Source organism: Grammomys surdaster, unplaced genomic scaffold (genome assembly GCF_004785775.1).
Source record: "Grammomys surdaster isolate TR1022 unplaced genomic scaffold, NIH_TR_1.0 343, whole genome shotgun sequence".
In the NCBI taxonomy this organism is placed as follows: Eukaryota; Metazoa; Chordata; class Mammalia; order Rodentia; family Muridae; genus Grammomys; species Grammomys surdaster.
In genome coordinates, this window is record NW_021604762.1 from 1,152,493 (window position 1) to 1,169,288 (window position 16,796).

A 16,796-nucleotide genomic window follows, 5' to 3' on the forward strand; every position below is an offset into this window, starting at 1 on the left:
CTCTCTCTCACTCTCTCACTCTCTCACTCTCCTATGTGGGTTTTGTTGATCAAATTCAGGTCATCAGGTCTAGCAATAAACAGCTTTACTGTGCCATTTCACTGGCCTGTATTGAAGTTTTTTCTTTATTTTATGTGTATGAGTATTTTGTCTGTGTATATACATATATGCCAGATGTCTGGAGGTGAACATTGGCTATCCTGATCTAGAGTTACCAATGACTGTGAGCCACCGTGTGTGTGTGTGTGTGTGTGTGTGTGTGTTGGGGAACCAAACCTGAGTCCTTGAGTCCTCTGCCAAGTCCTCTCTGCAGCCCCATCCTGAGGGTTCTGTTTAGTGTTTGAGGCTGGGTTTCACTCAGTAGGCCTGGAACTGTGTGAGGCCACTGTGTGGCCAGGTCTGTCTTTGTACTCCAGCTGTTCCTGCTGCAGCCGAAGTGTTTTGGTTACAAGCAGGAGCCATCACACATGGCTGTCAGATTGTAAACTAAAAATGAAATTACTATTTTATTAGCATTTTATGTACATTTTCCTAAAAAGTTTTAACATATGGCTTAAGGAAGACATTCCATAATTAAGTTATAGGTCCCCTCCACTTATGTGTATGTATATAGTATACATTCGTATGTGTAGGACTATACATGTGCACATGTTAATATGTGTATGGAGACCCAAGGTTGGTGTCCGGAATCTTCCTCCTTATTCTTTGAGGGAGGGTCTCATTCAAATCAAGGCTTGCCAGCTCAGTCTGAGAAGGCTGGAATTGTAGGCAGGTTGCCACTCCCACCTGACAGTTACACAAGTTCTGGGGGTCTGCTTGTGCAGCCACAGCCTCGGAGCCATCACTGCAGCTCAGCTTGACTCGATGTACAGTGTCACTAGTGTCCCCCTGGTTATTGCAGCTTGCTCCTTAGCTCAGGCTCCTTCCCGTCGGTGCTTCCAAATAGGCACACGTTCTGTTGTACGTCTGGGGTGAACACTGACAGAATGCTGGAAAAGGGAGAGAGACAAGCAATAATTGTTTTATGTTCAAATGTCAGAAATCGGGCCAGTAAAGGCTAATTTAAAGGGCAAAGTATAGGATCCTTTCCCATTTATAGGGACAAATGAAAGGTTTCCTGTTGAATTCCTCAGTGTGATTGATAGGATGATCTTACAGTGATGTGTGTGAGGTTCACCTCGTTCTTCATTGCTCTGTCCTGACAGCTGGGAGGAGCTTCTGGTGCCTCAGAGCCTATGACAAGTGTAGGTGATGTTCTGGATGCTGGACAAGAGTCAGAGGAAAGTCTCTTCAGCTAAGAGATGTGTAGTGGAGTATTTTTGTTATCTACCCTCTGTTGACCTTGTTAAAAATAATTTATCAGTGTATGCCACCTGTTCTGCCTTATGTTTTGTGTGTTTTGAGGTTATTTTCTTGCCAGGACACCAAGGGTTTTCTTTGAAAGTTTGTTGTTGCTAGGCTCTGTCCAAGCCCTCACTGTTGCTAGAAGGACTTGTGACCCCTGCTTGTGAAGGGGCTGGCTCCCGGGCTAGGCTGAGCATGATGGGATGTCCTCTTTAGAATGTGCTGATGATGCCAAGTGGTTACTTGTGTATCTTTTATTCTAGTTGCCTGACCTAGTACACCAGCTGGGAACACTCTACCAGCTAATGGAAAGCAGAGTCAGAACTTTCCAGAAACTCTCACACCTGCATGGGAAGCTCATTCTTCTCGTCACACAAGTGAGCAAATGGCTTGGACTCAGACCTGGGTGTGATAGTGGGGAGGGCAATGAAGAGTTACCCAAGTAGTAAGAGACTGAGTTCAGTCAGAGTCCCAGCTTTAACCTGGGAGTTACCCGAGTGACAGCAGGGAAGCCTGACTGCGTTCCCAACGTGTTCATTCCTTCCTCCCCCAGGCTGGCCTTGAACCTACTCTGTAGAATGTTTAGTCCTGCCTCTACCTACAGGCCTGCACAGAGCACAGGCGAGCACTCATCAACTGAGCTGCATGCCCAGACTCTCACCAGTGTGTGTTTAGCTCAGCTTGTTACTGTGAGCCGGGAGTCACAGGTGTCTAGTCAACAGTTCGTGCAGTAAGGTGTTCTCACCATTGCACATAGTTTCTGAGCACTTACAGAGTCAGTTTCCTTTTATATTTTTCTCATGATTGTTCTAACTTGTTTTTGAGTCCTTCATTCCTTTGGAGGAGGCCAGTCTAGAGGGTAAACTAGCTGAGTGTTGGGGAGCTGGGTGTGGTGTTGACTATAGTTAGAATAAGTTTATGATTGCTTTATAATTCCTTCATTCAGGTTACAGCATCTGAAAAAACGAAAAAAATGCCCTCCCCTGGACAGAAGGCAAGATTGGTGTATGAAGAAGGTAAAGGTTGGGGTAGAGACTGGTGGCTGCTCAGTCTTTGTAGACATGCCTTTGTAGACATGCCCAGGGAGGGTCTTTTTTTAAAAAGCTAATGTTTTTGGTTAGTGTTCAGAATGATGGATGGGCTTTGTCGTAGACTTGTTTTGTTTTTTCTAAGACAGGGTGTTTCTCTGTATAGCCTTGGCTGTCCTGGAACTCACTCTGTAGACCAGGCTGGCCTCGAACTCGGAAATCTGCCTGCACCTGCCTCCCAAGTGCTGGGATTAAAGGCGTGTGCCACCATTGCCCGGCTGTCATGGAATTTTTAAACATGTGTCTTCATACATAGTTTTCACCTGTTCCCTCCCTCTCTGCCTTAGCCCACATCACCTCCCCTCCTCTCTTCTGTTTTGTTACCACCTCCTTCCAGAAAGACCTCCCCCTGCCCTTACCTGTTCTTAGGAACATCTTACTATTTTGCATTTATAAATTTGCATATGTACATGAATCCTTTTAAACCTAGTTTCTTCATATAAACAAGAGTGTGAAATCTCGTCACATCTCTTAAAACTGTCAAACCCCTGACAAAACCCAAGGGAAGTGGCTGGCATGTGGTCTACTGACTTGTGGTAGTCGAAATTGAAGAACTTGAATGTAGGAGACCATGGTATTGGTAAACAAGAATGCTGAGGACCAAGACTGACTTAAGCCAATTGTTCTAAAATGTACCAAGAAATCTGCTAATACAGTGGAGTGACATTCCACTGGAGAACACTAAGCATAGAAACAAATTTGAAAGCACACCATCTACACATCTCTAATAATTTAAGCACCCACGGAATTAAAAGGAATTTCCTCAGCATCTTAAGTGGTGAAGCTAGGAACCAGATAGTAAGGTACTTTTTTATTTCTCCAGATGTCCTTCCTAAAGAATTCTAATCTAAAACCTTAGACTTTACGTATATTATTCTTTGGCACAAAGAATCTGCAGTCACCTGTTGTTAATAGGTTCTCTGCCAATCAGCAAGTGTCCTGAGCACCACGACGAGCAAAAAGGAGTCAGCATTATTATACCCCAGTAACTGGTCATAGAAAGCTTTTAGAAAAAAACCTCATTATAGCAGCAATCAAAACTAGGAATACTGACTGGGAACTGTCTAAACGTGAAGTAGAATGGTTATAGAGAAAAATAATAGTATACTTCTATAAACTTAAAGATATTCCGGTAGTTTTCCTTATATTTTTAAGTTGTTAGTAATTTCTAAATTACTTTATTTAATATTTTGTTTGCTTAAGTAAGTCAAGAAAATTCCAGTGATTGTGATGTGGATGAGCTGTGACCTACAGAACCATGGACTGTTTTCCTGTAACTAGCTGTTATAGGTCACAAACCATGCAAAAGCATGTATTTTAGATAGATGCATGGCCCATCATTTCTTACATAGAATATTTACACACCCACTGTCTATTTGGCGGCCCAAAAATGATGGAATATAAGATAAGATTTTTATAAGTTGTTGATACTTGAAATAATGTTTCTGTGAATATACATACTAATTTTATGGGTAGAGGTGGCTGAGGGGTAAAGAGCACATTCCAGTCCCAGCATCCACATGAGATACTTACACTGCTTGTGACTTCAGCAGCCTGGTGCTCTCGTGTTTCTGCTGGCAGCTACTCTTTCAGGTGTCTACACACATGCACGCACGTCTTGTTTTATTTTTTTTTAAATATTTTTTTATCTTATGTATATGAGTACACCGTTGCTCTCTTCAGACACAGCAGAAGAGGGCACCAGATCCCATTACAGATGGTTGTGAGGCACCATGTGGTTGCTGGGAATTGAACTCAGGACCTCTGGAAGAGCAGTCAGTGCTCTTAACTGCTAAACCACCTCTCCAGCCCCCTTGTTTTATTTTAAAATAAAAATAAATGTTAAAAACAGGGTAATAAGCCAGGTGGTAGTGTTGCACACCTTTAATCCCAGCACGAAGGAGGCAGAGGCAGGCGGATCTCTTTGAGTTTGAAGTCAGCGTGGTCTACAGAGTGAGTTTTAGGACAGGCAGGGCTACACAGAGAAACTCTGTCTCAGAAAAAACAAAGGGGGTTGGGTGTCATAGTAAAGTTAGGCGCTGAATCTAGAAGGTGTGTGCCCTATGTTGTACGCTCAGGTTAGAGCTGAAGCAGGCAGGCTGCAGGCTGCAGGCCTGTCTGGGCCACATAGGATCCTGATTCAACCATGCCAACAGCAAAGACAGCTGCTCATTGACTAGTACACACTGGGTGACTCAGCCCTGTTCTGCTGTTCTCTTACAGAGTCTTCTGAGGAGGAGTCTGATGATGAGATTCCGGAGAAGGATTCTGATGTGAGTGATGTTTTCTGCACTATCTGGTTTTTACCCTCACTGTCAGGGAACTTCATAAACTCCTTTCTTTGCTATTTCTACCAGGATAATTGGGACGAAGATGAAGAGAAAGACAGTGAAAAGGATGAGGGCGTTGATGAAGACAATGAGGAGGAAGATGAGGACATGGAAGACAAAGAAGAGAATGAAGAGGACAGAGAAGTGTCAAGTGAAAAGGAATTAAATGGAGATTCAGATTTAGATCCTGAAAATGAGAGTGAAGAAGAGTGAAGACAGAAACAGCCCGTCACACGAGGATCCTGGCTCGCCTTGCCCAATGCTATCTATCGCATCCTCCCAGGGAGGCTTGCCCTGTGCCAGAAGACAAAAGGCCGCACATGCTTCCAAGTTCACAGAGGCGATTCCCACACCTCCTTCCTGTCCTGCGTGCCCCAGACTTTAACTGTGTAAATAAGAGTGTTTCATCCAAATGTTAATAAACTTTACACAGTAAATAGACACACTTTCTGCAATGTACTGACACGAGTGTCCAATATATGGTATATTTTTATAATATAATACTCTGGTATGATTGGTTCTATCGGAAACTGACTTAGGTGAATACAGACATGCCATAGGGGTCAGGAACTGGACACTTGGAAAGGAGTTGATTCTCATCTCAGGTTGGTATCTTTCATCCAGTCATCCAGTCCAAATGCAAGCAACATCAATGAATTGTTTTTAATCCGGCACGTCTAATTTGATACATTTTCATAAAACATGAAAGAATAACTCAAAATGAAAATGGTTGTGATTTACAGAAATAAAGTCACAGTCTCCCTAGCTTGTCCACTTACTGCTGACCTGACCCAGATCAGCAGATCCAGGGTGGTTGGAGTGCTTCCCCAAATAACCACTTATTTTTTAAAGTGTCATGTGAGATATTTTTTTAAACAAAACAAAATAATGGTAATTAATGGTAATTAATAATGGCAAAGCTTCAGCCATACCTAAGGGGTTTCTTGTCTGCAGACTGTAAAGACTCATCAGTGTACAGATGAGACCTGCTCAACATGCGACTTTGTAACCCTTCAGTCCTAGCTGCTTTTGAGGAGGTTTCCATTTTTATTTAAATTACTAATGGATCAGAGAACAATTGTTTATTTTTTCTCTTTGGTTTTAGATATTAATAATAACCTTGCTGGAATTTTTTTCCAAAGAAACTATTTTTATAATTCAGTAATTTAATGTTTTTGTTCCTTTTCATTACCCACTCTTGGCAGGGCTAGGGTATCTGTTTATCTTTCAAAATGATAAATCTTACTCAAGATTTTTTATGTATGTATAAATAAGTATTTTGGTGTGCTACACAGCTTTTTCAAATTACCAGTAATTTGTCTTGTTTCTAAAGAGTGGGCCCGTACTAACTTGGCATTCAGTAAGGGACGCAGATGGAGAGCTCACGTCTGCAGAGAGGACTGAGCAGATGTGTGTCTTTCCTACCTGTGACTGTAAGAAACTCACGATCTGGGAGGGCTCCCATTGGGCAGAGCAGGCTGCACAGCCGAATCGGGAAGGGCATCTTGGGCAAGCTGCTGGAACTATTGATGTACAGTTATTTGTCTATAAATGGAGCTGTTTATGGCAATTTAATACCATTCTCTTTGTAAAGTGAATAAATACTCATCTTTACCCAGTACGTGTCTCGTGGTGTGTATGGAGAATGTACAGCTGTGTGGTGTTTGGACTTAAGGCTTATGGTGTGAAGAGTTTTAAGTAGTTTCCTAGAATTCACAGGTCTTTCAAGGCTTGCTGTATAATCAAGTTTGCAACAGTAAAGGAATAGGCATCTTAGAGTTTTAAATCTCTTGTCAGTGACAGCTGGTTATTTTTTTTAGTCTCAACTGGTTGGGTTGCAACTCTATCCCAAGGTTCTACGCATTTGCGTAGGACTGTTCTTTTGGTAGGACTATGACTGTTGAGATTGGCATTGTCTCAGGCATCACATAACACTGACCATTTGCGTAGAACAGGAGGCATTTATATCCAATGAGGAGGAGACAACAAGGGAAGTTTTTATTTTTTGTTTTCGGTTTTGAAAAATCTAGTAAGGAAGGCCTACACTTTATTTATTCATTCATTTTTATGTTTCACTAGACAATTGGTAGTTGTATCCTACCGGTTTAGAATGAATTTGGTTATGTGGTATCTTTGATCTTACTACATTTTTATCGTAGAAAACTTTGAAGCCTGCAACCATTGTCCATGATCACATGTCCTAGTTGGTTGTCATGGTTATTCCTAACCTAGAATATTCTCCCTCAGCTTATGTGTTAGTTTTGATATTAGGTGAGTTCACATAAATTGTGTTGGACGGTACTATAAGTCCTGGGTTTGTGTGATGGTTACCTTAGGTATAGTCAGCTACTAAGTATGAATATGTATTTATGTGTGTAGATGGTAAGGTTTTGGGATTTTGAATCCTTAATGCTGAAGATTTGGAAATTAAATTGATGAGTGAAGTTAATATCCCTGTGAAGGCCAGTTCCCAGCATGCCATGCTGCGTTATTCATTTGACTCCTTGTCCACTCTACTGTGGATTATCTAGGTACACGATGAACAGTGGCAATGTCTAGCCCAATGTCTGCTTGTCATGGTTTTGGTAAATCTCTAAAGCTGAGGCCTTAAAGGCTAGGGTGCCATGCTGTGGCCTGCACCCCCAACCTCTCCCCCATTCTTAGTGAAGTTGAAGGTTCCTGTGTGTGGGACTCCTCCAGGGCCCTTGGTCTTTAGCCTTGTTGGTTGAAGAGGTATAAATACAAGTTAGTCCCCTCAGGTATGTGTTACAATACTGAGCCCATGGTTTGTCAGGGAGGTAGGGATGTGTGTGTAGAAAACATACATAAATGTGGGATAGAAAAGGTGGCTTGTGGTGGGAAAGTGTAGATTACATAGAACATAATCTGGTTATTGAAAGGTCTGAACATTGGAGGAGGTGGGCCAAGTGGGTTATGTGGGAGAACATTAGTTGAGCAAAGTTAAAGCAGAGGTCAACAGAAACTGCTGAGTAAGGCTAGACCAGGAAGGTGAGCACAGGCTCTGTGGCTTGTGCTGGGAAGTGGGAGGGAATGACTGTTGGTTTTGAATGGAATTCACAGCTTTCCAGTTGAGAATCCAGTTATCCAGGACTCGAAATAGGAAAAAGCTGGTGTTTCCAGTAGTCCATGACGGTGACTTGGACTAGGGTGGTAGTTCAGAAGTTGGAGAAGACTGACTGCTGTTGGGCTATTTTGAAATTAAACTTAGTGTCTGCTACAAAAGTGTGACAGGCATCCGGTCTACTGCCACTGTTCACAAGGACTGTTCTTTTGGTAGGACTATGACTGTTGAGATTGGCATTGTCTCAGGCATCACATAACACTGAGCTAAGGCCCTTCTTAATAACTTGGAGAACTTTGCAGTGATGCATGCTATCAACTAGTTAGGTTGGGAGACATTTGAGTAGAGATAGCAGTTTGGCATTGACATGGATGTATCATTACTCCTGAGCCATTGCTAGATTCAGTGGTGAGTGGTAAGAACGGAAGAAGCACAAGGCATGGTGTACTCCGGCGTTCTAGAAAGAAAAACGACATCAAGAAAGAAGTCACTGGTTCTGCTGTTCTCTTCAGATTTGAATCTGTAACATCTTAGCTGTAGGTTCTTTGAACTGTGATTGACAGGTCTCCGACTGAACCCACCCAGGCAATGATTTTTTTACGTTTCCTTTTAAGTGACCATTTGTTGGTCGCCCTTTGAAGGCAGCTGAGGCATACAGTTGAGCTTTTTAATGTAGTATAGTGGTCTTGACTGCGGTACTTCAGTAGTACTGCTTGTGCTGACAAAACTTAACACCAACTCACAGAGCCACAATGGAGTGAAGCCACAAAGGTGTTCATTCAGACAGGAAGCCGGCAACATAGGGATGTGAGCAGTCTAGCTGGTATAAGGTGACTGGGCCAGAGCAGACTACTCGGTAGCTTTTTTTTTTTTTTTTTGGTTTTTGGTTTTTGTTTTTTTGAGACAGGGTTTCTCTGTGTAGCCCTGGCTGTCCTGGAACTCACTGTGTAGACCAGGCTGGCCTCGAACTCAGAAATCCGCCTTCCTCTGCCTCCCGAGTGCTGGGATTAAAGGCATGTGCCACCACCACCCGGCTTCGGTAGCTTTTTATAATTGGGTAATTTTTTCTTTTTTAAAATTGCTTCAGACGACAGCATTTCTAATTTGCCCATGTAAAATGAAGTTTGCTTGAATGTTGCTAGGAGGTATGGATGTCAAATGAAAAGTACACAAGTTGGTACATGCCTGGTTTTCTTTTTCTTCTTTCCTTTTTTAGATTTATTTATTTTATGTGAGTATACTCGCTGTTCTCAGACACACCAGAATAGGGTGTCAGAGCTCATTACAGATGGTTGTAAGCCATCATGTGGTTGCTCGGAATTGAACTCGGGACCTCAGGAAGTCAGTGCTCTTAACCTCTGAGCCATGTCTCTAACCCCATGCCTGTTGTAATCACAGCACTGACAAGGCTGAGGCTTGGACAATAGCACTAAAGCCGTATCTCCAAACCCACAGAGTTGGCCTGACTGATTGTTGTGGATTATCATGGTTTAAGGTGGAGGAATGCCTGATCTTTACAGGTGTGAACACTGAGCCGTTCTTAGGAAGAAGCAGCACGAGTGTTTGTCATTGGCCTGTCCCATAACACTTGTCTGTTTCCTAGTTCCTCTTCCTGGATCTGGGGCTGGTGGTGAGTGTGAGAGGTGTCTTCCCCCAGGGAGGAACATACTGATCTTTTGTCCAGCACAGTCAGCCCTGAAAACATACAAGTAACATTATGTAGACCAGACGGTATATTTAGGTATACCTATGTATGTGTACACACACACACACACACACACGCACACACGCAAGAACAGTGAGAAAAGAGCAGGGTGGGTTTGAAGGGAGAAATGTAGTTAAATTATAATCTTAAAAATGTAAAAGGAAGCCTGGCAGTGGTGGCACATGTCTTTAATCCCAGCACTTGGGAGGCAGAGACTGGCAGATTTCTGAGTTCGAGGCCAGCCTGGTCTACAGAGTGAGTTCCAGGACAGCCAGGGCTACACAGAGAAACCCTATCTCAAAAAAAAAAAAAAATGTAAAATGAAAAAACCTATATTGTTCTAAGAGTATGACACTATTGAAGATATTTTGGAAAATATCAAAATTTCTAAAGGAAGACAAAGCTATAATAGCAGTAACTGTTATATTTTGGTAGATCTTATCATTTTCCCCCTTTGCGTGAGCATACACATGTGTGTGCGTGCATTTGTGTACACTCCTGTGCACTTGCATCTCATGTCATGTGTAGTCAGAGGACAACTTGTGGGCAGATCCACGAGATCAAACTCAGCTGAAGGCTTGGTGGCAAGTGCCTTTACCCTGAGGTGTCAAGCCAGCCTAGCATTAAAAGCGACTTAACTAGGCGAGCCAGTGCTGTGGAACGCACGTCATCAAGACAGTGGTTCCCAACCTCCGGGTCACCACCCTTTAGGGGTTATCAAGGACCCTTTCATAGGGGTTGGCCATTGGAAAAAAACAGATATCGTCATTATAATTCCCAACAGTAGCAAAATTATAAAGTTATAAAGTCGAAACAAAAATAGTTTTAGGCTTAGAGGTCACTACAACATGAGGAGTTGTGTTAAAGCATTAAGGCTGAGGGCCACTACTCTAAAGAGAAGAGGAAGGCTGTGGCTTACGCCAGAGCCCTGCTGCCCACCACCCTAATCCTCTTCCAGCTGCATGCAGAGGCAATGCAGTTCTTTTTCACCTTGGTCCCTCTTCAGCTTTCTCTGTGGATCTGCAGACAGATGTGCTGGTGAGATGCAACTGGTTTCTTTCTCCACACAGATGGTATCGTACTGTATGTAGCAGTCTGTGGTCTAGCTTTTTTAGGCAATGTACTTTGGAGGGCTAACCAACTTACGAAAAAAACTACTTCACTGTATTCAACAGTGTCAAGATCAGTTCAGGGTGTGGGGACTCCAATACAGATTCCTGTCTGGGATGGTTCGAATATGCTTGGCCCAGGGAGTGGCACCCTTAGGAGTTGTGGCCTTGTTGGAAGAAGTGTGTCACTGTGGGCTTGGGCTTTGAGACCCTCTTCTTAGCTGCCTGGATGCCAATCTTCTACTGGCCTTCTGATGAAGATGTAGAACTCTCAGCTCCTCCTGCACCATGCCTGCCATGCTCCTGCCTTGATGATAATGGACTAGATCTCTGAATCTGTAATTAAATGTTATCCTTATAAGAGTGGCATTGGTCATGGTGTCTGTTCACAGCAGTCAAACTCCAGCTAAGACACTGTCTCACCCTAGAGTTTCAGACTGTTGGAGCATTTCCTGATCAATGATATATAGACTGTTTTTAGTGTCCTGATAAAATAAGGACATTTCCTGGGCGCTCATGTTCCTGAGTAGGTGCTGTGCCAACATATTTCTAGGATGCTGAATTGGATACTTGACTTCAGAAAAGTGGCTTGTTTTGACTCAAGGTTTTGAGGGTATGTGGCCCATCAAGGCACAGAACGCTTGGCAGCAGGAACAAGGCAGCTGGTTACACTGTGTTCACCATCAGGAAGCAGGGAGAGATGAATCCTAGTGCTCATTCACTTCCTGTATCTTTTCCTGTTTATTGGGTTTGGGACTCTGGCTCATGGGATGGTGCTGCCCAAGGAGGGGTACCCCTCTTCAGTTAGATCTCTTTGGAAACATCCTCACAGGCATGCCCAGAGTGTCTCCCGGGTGACTCTAAGTGCAGCAGATTTGATAAAGATGATAACATTTGCAGATGGGTAGGATTCTGGGTCTAGGCTATGGAACTTGAGATTTCCATAGATCTGTGTTGCCTCTTATTTGGCTTTAACAGATTTCAGGTGAAGTTTCACATGGCAAACCCTCCCGACCCAAGTTAAACATAAATCCTATGGAAATTTGATTTGTTCTTTGACCAGTCAATACGTTTAAGAGAACTGATTTCTTAGAATATTATAACTGATTACATTTCTTTTTGCTTAGAAAAAATATTAATTTTTAATCATTTATTTATTTTATGTGCATTGTTGTGTCTGCATTGTTGTTTTGTCTTTATGTATATCTGTGTGAGGGAGTCAGATCTGGAACTGGAGGTACAGACAGCTGTCTGGAGGAGCAGTCAATGCTCTTAACCACTGAGCCATCTCTCCAGCCCTTTCTTTTTTAACCTTGGAGAAATCATGCCTGTTGCTACCGCCTCCGTAGGCTTGGTAATTAATTACCTTGGAACAGATGACCAGAGCCTGCCAGCTCTTACCTCATGAGTGAATGATGTTCACAGGGAAGGCAGGACAAATAGTTGCTTGACAGATGCGTTCTAGAAACCTGCGACTAAAACTCCTTAGAATTGAGGCCTTCGACTCTGTTAACTGAGAGATTTCAGCTTGCAAGAAACCAAACGGGTGAGGTGGAGAGAACATGGCTGTTCTCAGGACCCAGGGCTCCTTTTTTCAGAGGACATCTTGGCTGTGGATTTTGCGGTATATTCTTGTGTTGCTACTCATGTTTCATGAAAATGGTAGAATTGCTTTTACGCCTAGAGTCCAAGGAAGGCCAATGGAAGTTTGTTCTCTAGGCTTGTCCGGTTGCCCAGGTTTCTTTTTGGGGTCCAAGTGTAAGCCGTCAAAATCAAAGTGAGCCACAAGGTGTCAGTCTTGCTCCGGGCAACTCTCTTATCAGCGCGCAGTCACCGGCAGGAAGTGGGGCTCCCTGAGAACGCTCCCCGGTGAACCTGTAGTCTTCAGGAGGTGCTTTCAGCTCTTTCTTTTCTGGAACGCATCCCAATTTGGAGGACACAGATTCTTCTGGTCTCAGTTTTCAATTTCCTCCAGCTTCTCTGAAGTGGGGAGCAACCCCCTTCCCCCCCTTAATCTGATATTCTCAAGTCCTGGGCCTGGACACATGCCCAGTGGTCTAGCCTGAGCAAACACCCAGCTTGGCAGAAGCAGCATGGGCGACTTGTAGTGTGTAACAGTTAAGCACTGGAGACTGCATGTTTCCCCTCATTTCCGTTAAAAAAAAAAAAAAAGGAAGAAAGGAGAAAAAAAAGAAAAGAAATGGTATTCGTTAAAGCTTGGTAGCTCCTTCCTCAAGGGCCCTCTGCTGGCTCGAGCACAGTTGGCCTTGACATCACCTGGCATGCCTTTTCCTGTGAAGGAGTTGAACATTTTGGAAGCTCTAGGGTGTCCCGGTCAGGCCTACCCCTCTGTGGCCTTGGGCAAGCTGTTTACCTTTGATGAGTGCCAATTTTTCCATCTACAAGTGGAAGCCTGGATGAAGCACCTCAGACAGAGGCTCTGGAGAGGAGCTAGAGCAGTCTGTGACATGTCTGGAAACCAGCACTACACAGGGCCCAGGCTAGACCCAGGCGACAGAGCCACCAGGTCCACAACCAATTCTTCTTCCTGTCCCAAGGACATTTGAATTTATTTAGAAAAGATTCATTTTTATTATTTTTACATTGTGTGTCTCTGTGTGGCTCTGTGCATGTGAGTACAGGTGCCCAGTGAGATCAGATGTGTCAGATCCCCTGGAGCTGGAGTTCAGACGGGTGTGGACTGCCTGACGTGGTGCTGGAACCAAACTCAGATCCTCCGCAAGAACAATATGTGTTCTCAACTGCTGGGCCATCTTTTTGGCACCACCCCAAACCCTGTACATCTTAAAGGTTTGTTTACTTGATTTTGTGTGCAGGTTATTATTATTAATATTATTGGTTATTGTTGATTGTTTTTTGAGACAGGGTCTCTGTTGCCCAGGTTGCCCTGTGCCTAAGGAATCCTCTTGTCTCAGCCTTTCAGGTACTTGTTCTACAGATGTATGCAGCCATGCCTAACTTTCTAATTCTAATATTATTTCCACCCCCATCCTCTGGGCTTCTCCTTAAATAAACAAATACAACAAAGTCTACACTTGGCTGCTGTCGACATTTGTTTGTTTGTAACACAGTCCCTCAGGATGGGTAAGTTATAAAGATAGAAGGTTTATTTTGTGTTCGTGCCTCAGGGTCTGTTTCCTGGGCTGCTGTGTCTGTCTCTCTGCCTGCCTAGCCGTGGCTCCGAGAAAAGATGCTCCTTATATTCAACTGGCAACTGACAGGTTCCAAAAACTGATTTATATCCATGGTTACTGTCACCCAGGAGAACAGTGAGAAACAAGAGTCTTTTTCTCCCATTCACATCAAATAGAGCCATTGCCTAAGACTATTGGGCTGCTCTCCCTCTGGCCAGCCCTGACTTGTCCTCTCCTGGAAGATGTGTGTGTGTGTGTGTGTATGTGTATGTGTGTATGTGTGTGTGTGTGTATGTGTCTGTGTATGTGTGTATGTGTGTGTGTATATGTGTGTGTGTGCATGTGTATGTGTGTTTGTGTGCCACCCTCACCTACTGTCTCTTTCCTAGGGAGCCTGTGCTGAGGGCCTGACCCGCTGAGGACCAGCAGCTTGGAAAGGAAGCCAGGCAGCATCTCCAGGAACCTGAGAGTTCCAAAATGTTTGTCAGTCACTCTGGGGAGGAACTTGAAACCACTCCAATAGACTTGAGTTGGGGGTTGTTTATAGTTTAAAAAACTAGATTGGCAGGGGGCATCTTTGCCAAACTTCTCTGTGGTGGCCTCCTTCCCTGGCTTCTGGTGTGGCTTGAGGGGAGTGATGATACTGGTTTTGGATCTGTTGGGGGGGGGGGGGGGGGGGGGAGGGAGAAGGAGAGAGAGGGAGAGGGAGGGGGAGGGAGGGAGAGTAACCTGGGTAAATGTAGACATTTTCCTGGTGCTCTGATTTTTCTTGTAGCCATAAGTGGTACATCATTTGTATCTGAATAGAATAATCCATTTATTTTTGCTTCTGCTGCAGCTCTGGCCAGTTACCTTGAAAACTTGGAAATGCATGAGAGCTGCGATTTACAGGAGCTCTTTAAAACGACGGTCTTCGGAAACCTTTCATGCTCAGACCGGGCTCCGTATGATTGTACGGATTTGGAAGTTGCTTTATACTCCAGCCCTGCTGGAGCCCAGCTGCTCCCAGGTCCCAGAGCATCCGTAAGGCTCTGAGGGAAGAAATAACAGAACAGACAACTGCCATGTTGTCTATGTCTCCTTCTCTGTAGAACCTTCCACGTCTGCTTTCACATTTGTTATACAAAACTCAGCTGGAGAATAGAGGGACTGGAGTGTCTCACTGGCCCTGGGCAGCGCTGACCAAGGACATGATTCAAGACACACTGGAAGAAAGCATGAATTACCTGGAGTTCAGGGTACGGTGCCTGCCGTTTCCTCCACACTCCAGAATTTCCAGTCTGCTAAGGCTCTTGACAGGGTTGGTAGACAGGTGAGGGTTGATGTGGGAAGAGCCCAGGTCTATAGTGAGTATTCTAGAAGGTAATCTGGCTTCTTGAGCAGCTCTAAGGGTCAGGGGACTGTATCTTTCCTTTGCTGATGGTAGAGTTGACTCTCCTCCACGCCAAGCTCCTGCAGCCTGTGGTCACTGTGGCTTGTTACTCTGTCGGTGCTGTCTTGTGTTGTAGGATATTTGATCCTCCAAACTGTGAAGAGATTGTGTTATTTACCAGAAAAACCCATTTTGGGTTGTAGTGTGACTCATCACGTCTTTAATCCAAGAGCTCTCTGCTTGAATTCTGTAAAAAGGATGAAATAAAATCAACTGTGTGTCAAGAGGTGCAGCAAGCAACCAGTTGATAGGAAGTGAACACGGGTCAGTAAGAAAACAAGGAAGTCAGGAGGACGGATAGAGAGACGCACAGGAAGTGGAAGGGAGGGGTTTGAAGGAGGGTTTTTGTTTGTTTGTTTGTTTTTGTTTTTGTTTTTGTTTTGAGATGGCAGGAGAGAAGGGATTCATTCTGGGACATTGTTGGAACAGGAAGTCAGCTGGGTGCTTTCTCTGCCTCTCTGAGCTAGCAGGCTTTCACGCCAGCATCTGGCTCCTGAGTCTTCATTGGTAAAATCTAACACTCTAACATGGCTGAATGGTGCTATGTCCTCTGTGTTCCCTTCTCTGTCTTCACTCCTTGTGAGATGTGTTCTGGAGGCCCCTCCTTGGGCCTTGTCCTGGCTAGTTTTATGTCAACTCAACATAAACTAGAAGCATTAGAAAGGAGGGAGCCTCAGATGAGAAAATGCTACCATAAGATTGGGCTTCAGGCAAGCCTGTAGGGCATTTTCTTAGTGATTGATGGGAGGGCCCATTGTGGAGCCACCCCTGGGCTGGTGGTCCTGGGTTTTATAAGAAAGTAGACTGAACAAGCCATGAGGAGCAGGCACCCCTTCATGGTCTCTGTGTCAGCGCTTGCCTCCAGATTCCTGCCCTGTTTGGTTCCTGTCCTGGTGTTTTTCAGTGATGGACTTCAGTGTGGACATGTAAACCAAATGAACCCTTTCTTCTCCAGCTTGCTTTTTGGTCATGGTTTCATCACAGCAATAGAAACCCTAAGTCAGGCCTCCACGGTTTCTGATGGGAAATCCATTATTTTTCGTAACATGGTCCTTTATAGATGATGGTCTTTCCTCTCTAGTTGCTTTCAGAATTCTCTTTTTCTTTGTCTCTAATTTTCTGAGCCCTGATTATGGCATGCCCTTTGCCTGGCTGTGGCTTGCTGGCATCCTTTCCTGCTGTGCTGAGGAGCGGATCTTAACTGGGCATGGCATTTCCCTTTGCACCTGCCTCCAGGCTCTGGTCCAGGCCAGTTAAGTCCGACTAGCTTGCTAGTCTTCTTACTAGGGAAGTAGCCCTCTTTTGTGTTGGGCAAGGCTCACTGAAGTCCACATCGACCATGTGATCTGGGTTCACGTGGGTCAGATCAGGTTATCTGCGCTGAGCTGGATGTACCAGGCTTTCCAGGTCAGGCCCCACATCCTCCCCTCCACAGTACCCGAGGCCCTCACACAGCTGTATGGTAGACATAACCAGTTCTAAAAGAAGATGGACGTCAGGCTGGAGAGATGGCTCAACAGTTAAGAGCATTTGCTGCTCTTCCAGAGGTCC

The 16,796-nt window shown here is 44.3% G+C and overlaps 1 protein-coding gene across 1 annotated transcript in view; it reads left to right on the top strand.

Annotated features, from left to right (window-relative positions):
* Positions 1–6,383, top strand: part of Wdr43 (WD repeat domain 43) — a 38,939-nt gene extending 32,556 nt beyond the window's left edge. Inside the window, exons 15-18 of the mRNA XM_028778994.1 lie at positions 1,608–1,721; positions 2,291–2,360; positions 4,656–4,705; positions 4,790–6,383. Coding sequence (XP_028634827.1) covers positions 1,608–1,721; positions 2,291–2,360; positions 4,656–4,705; positions 4,790–4,975 — 420 coding nt within the window. The 3' untranslated portion in view covers positions 4,976–6,383. The remainder of the gene's footprint in view (positions 1–1,607; positions 1,722–2,290; positions 2,361–4,655; positions 4,706–4,789) is intronic.
* Positions 6,384–16,796: the final 10,413 nt, after the last annotated feature.